The 6,787-nt window shown below is 31.5% G+C and overlaps 1 protein-coding gene across 1 annotated transcript; it reads right to left on the bottom strand.

Annotated features, from left to right (window-relative positions):
• Window positions 1-329: 329 nt before the first annotated feature.
• On the bottom strand, window positions 330-1,844 carry LOC111379239 (salicylic acid-binding protein 2-like). The gene is made up of 3 exons (XM_023002582.1): window positions 1,437-1,844; window positions 1,202-1,339; window positions 330-799 (listed from the first exon to the last, which is right to left on the bottom strand). Exons 1-3 carry the CDS (start codon window positions 1,803-1,805, stop codon window positions 512-514), a joined length of 795 nt encoding a protein of 264 aa, XP_022858350.1. The 5' UTR covers window positions 1,806-1,844; the 3' UTR covers window positions 330-511.
• Window positions 1,845-6,787: the final 4,943 nt, after the last annotated feature.

The raw sequence follows: 6,787 nt of genomic DNA, 5'->3' as shown, positions 1-6,787 counted from the left end.
TGGAAAAGGGCTTTACTGTCTTCTCTCGCTTTTCATTAACAGCATTTCTTTGTACTTGAGTCATTCCATCTTCAGTCTCTAGATCTTCAAAACCTTCATCAACAATATTCCAGAGCTTCATAGATTTCAATAACACTTTCATATTGTGACTTAAATAGTCATAATCTTCCCCCTTTGAAACGAGGAATAAGAGACACCAGATTACTTGGATTTGCCATGATTTTCTTTTCCAAGTAATGTTGCTGTTGCAGTATTCTATAAACAATTTCTATAATGTTTGAATGCTCTAATCCCGGTTTGAAGGCGATAATTTGGAGAAATATAATCTGAAAATTACTTCTTATTGCCTAAAAAACTTATTGCAGATTACATTCCAAACATACTAGAGGATACAGGGAAATGCATCAAAATAAACGTGGCTATTACATATCCAAGAAGACTCCTTAAATTACTCAGTCAATTATTGAAATACTAGTAGACAACAAATGATTCTTGAATTCATCAGTGATCATTAATTTGGTTTATTTTCCACAATATCCAATATATATCGGCAAAGAGTTTTAGGATTTGAAATCATTGCCATGTGATCAGTAGTTTCCTTGTCCATCTCTTTCACTATTGGCACTTCAAAATTTTCAATTTCCCAGCGATAGAATTTGTGTTCGGCATCAGTTGCACCAGCTATAATAAAAGCACGCTTTACGGATCCATACTTGTCGTTGGAAAACGGCTTCCTTTTTGACAAATCTTCCATAAAGAAACAGCCTGGCCTCACTAAATTATTTGCTAAAGTACGATCCTACCATAATGAATTAAAAAAACTAGTTAGTCAGTTTATAGCAGTGTTTCATTTCGACCACTCAATTTAATTTTACTTGGCTAATTCAGTCATTAAAATTTTATTTTCTGTTTCTTTTTTATATTTCAGGCATTCTATTTGCTAAGTTAATGTAAATGTCAAATTGAAAAATCTGGTAGTGGACTGTCATTATCATCATGTTGGATAAAAAGTAATGTCTCGAAAATTGAAACTTTAAAAAAAAAAAAATAAAAAGACTGGTCAATTCGATCGGGAAGTTGTATAGGGTAAAAATAATAAAAATGGTATTCGTTTAAAAAATAAAGAGTCTTTCTAGTTTCCCTTAACTTTTTTCATTTTTAAAATTTTTTTTACCATTTGGTCCACTCTATATATTTTTACCTCAGGTGGGGAGCGTGAATATATTGTGGCTTCCATGTATTGCGGACCAAAGTTTATTGCCATCAGCTTATTTTCGGGGCGGCCAAATGGTGGGAAATGAGAGTCCATAAAAGCTCCCGGCGGGATCCGTGAGAAGTACTGCCAACCAAGTTAATTAAAGTAAGTTAAGTGAAATTCATTAAAATAATCTAACTCTAGGATAATAAGCTATTCCTACGAGTATACATAATTTTACCTCTTCCAAAACAAAGGATGGCTTATTTATAGCGTCAGGCATTATAGCCGCAATAAAAATTGCCAAAGAAACCTTTTTAGGGTATTTCTCCATTGCAAAAGCCAAGTTCATGCCAGCAAGACTATGTCCGATTAGAACTACAGTTTCAACTGATGGAATCGACTCCATAAAGTTAAGTAACGGGTCTGTATATTCAGGAAATGTGCTAAGGTCAGCTAGGCTTTTCGGGTCAATGCCAGAGGCTGACATATCAAGATTTGAGACACGGTAACCGGCGTCCTCCAGCAGTGTCTGTAGCTTGTACCAGCACCAAGCTCCATGGCATATACCATGTACGAGAACAAGATGCCGTTTTTGGTTATCTCCCATTTGTTTTGCTTAATTATTATATATCCTATCCAGACATATATCTGTATATGTAGAGAAAAATGTGGTAATAAGACAAAAGAGAGAGTTGATAGAAACGTGTATGTAAAAAAAATAATAATAATTTGTAGAAATTTAGGACCAGTGATCGAGAGACTTAATTTTGAAGTTGAAATGAGAGTAGGGGGTCCATTATTCAGGGAAGTTGGGACTAGTGTAAAAGACAATTAATTTTGAAATTGAAATGAGAGTAGATGTCAATTAATCAGAATATTAACTTGAAAAATCTGGCATTTTATTTGCCAAATTAATGGAAATATATAACTTGAAAAATCTGGTGATTTACTATTATTACCATCATGTTGGATGAAAAGTGTTTGGAAAATCAAAATAGACCGGCCAATTCAATTGAGGACTAGTTTGGGAATAGGGTAAAAATCAGAAACATGGTATTCCTTTGAAAAAATAAAGAATATTTTATTTCTCCTTAACTTTTTTTCATTTTTTTCTTTTTTGCTGTCAGTTTCCCTATATATTTATATATTTTACTTATTTATTTATTAAAAAAAAAAGGTTGAACCCCAACCTTGAGGATCCCACTGCCCCGCCCATAAATCTTTGTGAGAGAGGTAAATTACGAAATATGTCCCAACAAATAAGGGAATAAGAGCTGTTTGTACACTGCACTTATAAGGAGTCCAATTTCATGTCTCAACAATCGAACCTCCACACTACACCTACTTATTTATTTATTTTATTTTACGTCAAATGGGGAGAGTTGATATAGTCTGAATGATAGGTACTCTGGACCCCAGAGTAGTGATTGAGGTGATTTTCAGGCCCACCTAGCATTGAAAATTGAGAATCCGATAAAGGGCAGAGCTTCACTTATAGAAAGAATCTTATAGAACCATTACAGACAACACACAAGTGAGTTCGGTGGGTAATTTTTTTGGCATTTTTTATTACACATGGGGCCTACACACTATCTCTATTCTGATAGACTTCTGTGAAGGAAAATCCAATAAATCTTCCATCGATGTCCGTGCAAAGTACTGACAAACAAAATAATTAAAGGAAAATGCCAAATGACTCGTGAGGACACGAACCCCATGAATAAAATAATCCTGACCCCATGTGTATATTATATTAACCCTGCGGTCATCAATGTGAACACTAAATCATGGCTGATAATTAAAGTAAATTAAACCCATGTTTGAGCCACATTCTAGGAAAAAATGGATTATTCATGTCAAATCAATGAAAAATATGTGGTTAAAAAATTAGGAAAAGTTTTAGATTTGCGTGTAATATTATTTTATTGAAGAATGTATGGTTGAAATGATGTCAAATCACTGTTGAAGAATATATATATTTTTTAAAATAATGTGGCTCAAACAAGCCCTAAGTGAAATTTAGCCCTTGTTTGGTGGCCATTTTAAATAGTTTTGAATAGTATTTTTTTGAAGAATATATTGTTAAAAAGTAAAAAAAAATTAAAGAGATCCACGTAATAAAATTTGAATAAAAGTAAATTAAGTGAAATTTGTTAAAGCAAAGCACTGCCTTTGTTGCTTTTTCTTCCATTCTTTTGCTTAGTTAGTATGTATATCAACCAGATATATATATATATATATCTGTATGTATACAGAAATGTGTAGTAGTCAGAGAGAGAGAATTGATAAAACGTGAACCAAAAAAAAATTATAGAAAGTTAGTAACAGTTTTATGGATAATTGATAGTGGGCGTCCACTATACAGAAAAAAAATTGTAGAAAGTTAGGACCAGTGTAAAAGAGAATTGTGTAGAAGGTGACATTGAGATGAGAATACATCTACATGAGTCAAGGAAAAAAAATAAAATAAAATAAAACAAAATAAGAAAGAAAGAAAGATCATTATATTTAGTGAATCACGTGTATTAACTAATGAAGCTCAACTTATCCAATAAAACTGGACTCATTCCTTACGTAAGTAGCTAATTTACTTAAAATAAGTTCTTTATGTCAAGACACTAGATTTAAAACAATATAGTTCTTATCAAACTTAGTTCCTGATTTTACTTATTTCAACCATGAAGTTTCTTCAGTTTTGCAAGTGCTTTACAGATTTCCCTCAAATAAAATTCTCTTAAAAGTAGGCCTAGCTTGTACAAACATATTTGATGTATTATCTAGAGTTTCCTACAATATATTCCACTCAAATTTTATAAAATATATTCACTATTAAGCTGAACGCTAATCCTCAAAGAACTTTTATAGGCATTACTTATTTGCATATTACGAACAATATTTCCACAAATAAGTGCTTTTCATTGAGTTATTTTTCCTATTTGACTTAGTGTGAGATTTCCAATTTCAAGGCTAAGTCTCCATTAAAATAACTCTTTAAGTATTAATCTCATTTTCGTTGATGCACATTATATTCACTCTATGGATGACCTTTTTCTTAATAGATCCACTAAGTTATCATTTGACTAAAGAAAATCAATTGAAAATATTCCATAACGTTATTGTGTCTCTAATATATATCTCTTCACTTACCGTTATATATGAAATTTTCTACTTTGGCTATGGTTGCTAGATTACCACAATTCAAACATATGGTTTGATGGGTTGTGTGCCCGTATAATATATTCTGCTATGATAAAATAAAAATTTATAATAAATAAATTGTGGTTTCATTTATTTATTATTGATTATGCGAATTAAAATGCATATGATCACTTATGATAATATAAGTTGAGTACTTGCATTGAGAAGTACAGTAGGACACAACTTATATTTTGATAATAAATAATTTGTTCACAACCAATATATGAAAGGTTGGTACCTTATACTGGAAGGTTGTAGTGTAAATCGATTCACTATTCAGGTTTGTGATTTGTCTTTATCATAGAAATAGTTAAAGGTGACACTAATACACTTGAAGTATATTGAATGGACCATGTGTTGAATTTAATTTTATAGCATGATAGTGCAAAGAATTAAATTTCATTTGACCGCTGTGTTTTTCATCTAAATCCCCTGACAGGTTTATGTATTTTTTCATGATTTTAATGGTTTTTTATTCATCAATCGACAAGATCAATTTGATTGGTCAAATATTTCAATAAGTTGAGAATTTGAGAATAAGCGAAGCAGAGAACATGAATTCTTATCAGGAATCGTCACCCTAAAAAACGGATAGAAGATAGAGAATGATGCTAAACGTTGACATCTGTGATTAGTTCACAGGACCTTTGAAGAAAATAATGCTTAAGTTAGTGAGAATAATTAGAATGACAAAACGGTCATTTAAGCTCGAATCTAATTATTGGATCTCGGACAAGGATTAAAGTATTAGAGATTTATCGACTTTTGTGATCTTATATATTCTAAGAATTCAGTGTTTTACCTTTAATGAAAAAAGAAAAGACTAATAATTATATTGGATGGTCTAGAGTCGACTAGGCAGGATATAATTATTGGAGCTCGGACAATATATGTCCGATCAGGTTCCTGTGGTAGCTCTATAAAGTATTAGAACTTAATTATGATAATTATAATAGTTTTCGACTTAATTTTAATTACAATAAAGTTTTGTACTTAGTTGTAATTATTATGAAAGTTGTAAACTTAATTATAATTGTAATTGAAGTTCTAGGACGACAAAGTAATTAAATGTAAACTAATTGGATTTGAACTTTAATTAAAACTCCTACTTAGATTTGAATTAAAACTCTTATTTGAATGTGAAATTATTATTCTACAAGGATTGGAAATATTTTATCTTTATAAATAGAGATTAGATGGAACATAGACATTCTAACGAAATTGTACAATAATGATAATACATAATTTCATAATATTCAAATTTGGAGAGTGAAAAGAAAAAAATGAGTAAAAAATTATTTTCATGCTTTTATCAATTGTTCAGTTCAAGAATTAGTTTCTTGATTTAATTAAAAGATGCCCACCGACTAGTATAGTCTTGACTTTAGAGAATGCTATAGAAGACTTTGAGGTTTGAAACATCAAATTCTTGGAATTAAAAGCTGAAAGTTCGTGATCCAAAAAACTAGGAGTTCGTGATTTAGATTTAATCAAAGAATTGATCATCGAATTTAGGTCAAATTCGAATCCTTCATTCTTATCATGACATAAACATAAACATTTATCTTGTTTATTGAATTAAGTAAAATTTTAATTTCTAAATAATTTCACTTCTGCATTCCAACAACTGGTATCAGAGTAATATAGATAGTTCGTGTGCTTGTTATTTCCTAATCTTGACTGCATGTTCTAGTCGAGTGATGTCAATTGTACCTCATAGTAAGCTGCTTTCGCTTGACATCAAAGGACATGCCAAGGGTAAAAGAACATGATTATAAGAGTTAAAAAATAGTAGAAAACGTCCCCAAAAACTTGAAGTATGTGCCAAAATAATTTTTCTACTATTTGTTGGTCCAGTAGGTCACTCGCATATCTAGGCAAAGTGTAGATGTGATGACTTCCAAACTGAATTGAAACGTGCCTCTGACTAATGCAAACTAAAAATCAAGAATAACACTACATGCAATGCAATACGGAAAGCAAAACAAATAAACGGGTTAGGAAATTGGGTTATCCCAATAAGCGCTTAATTTATAGTCTTTAGCTAGACTGTAGGGAGGAACTGATCATGGTAGTTGACACTTGATCTTGCAGCCTTATACTCTATGCAATTTCCAGCTTGACATCCTTTTTTTTTTACACTCCAAACCTTGAGCTGTCCATTAACTGCTCGAGCAAGACTTCCTAAACGTTTAGGTTTTATCTCATTCAACCCTTGTTGAACTTTTTTAGCAACATATTTGTCCTCCTCCAGGACTAATGGTTACTTGGGTAGATTATTTAATTTAAAGATCTCATGTGTCTTCTCCATCCTTACAGTCAGCTCACCCTTCCCCAAGTCAATAAAGTTTCCACTCATTGCCAAAAAGGTTGACCCAAGATTATTGGCAT

This window comes from Olea europaea, unplaced genomic scaffold (assembly GCF_002742605.1).
Source record: "Olea europaea var. sylvestris unplaced genomic scaffold, O_europaea_v1 scaffold1955, whole genome shotgun sequence".
In the NCBI taxonomy this organism is placed as follows: domain Eukaryota; kingdom Viridiplantae; phylum Streptophyta; class Magnoliopsida; order Lamiales; family Oleaceae; genus Olea; species Olea europaea.
Note: the sequence above shows the minus strand (reverse complement) of the source record. Positions and strands in the feature narration are given on the sequence as shown.

What these genes read in the sequence shown, in the direction of transcription:
- LOC111379239 (XM_023002582.1), bottom strand. Translation starts at nt 1,805, where the DNA reads ATGGGAGATAACCAAAAACGGCATCTTGTTCTCGTACATGGTATATGC. An exon ending in CATCCTTTGTTTTGGAAGAG is followed by an intron (nt 1,340 to 1,436) that starts GTAAAATTATGT and finishes CTTGGTTGGCAG; the next exon opens with TACTTCTCACGGATCCCGCC. An exon ending in ATTCACGCTCCCCACCTGAG is followed by an intron (nt 800 to 1,201) that starts GTAAAAATATAT and finishes TCATTATGGTAG; the next exon opens with GATCGTACTTTAGCAAATAA.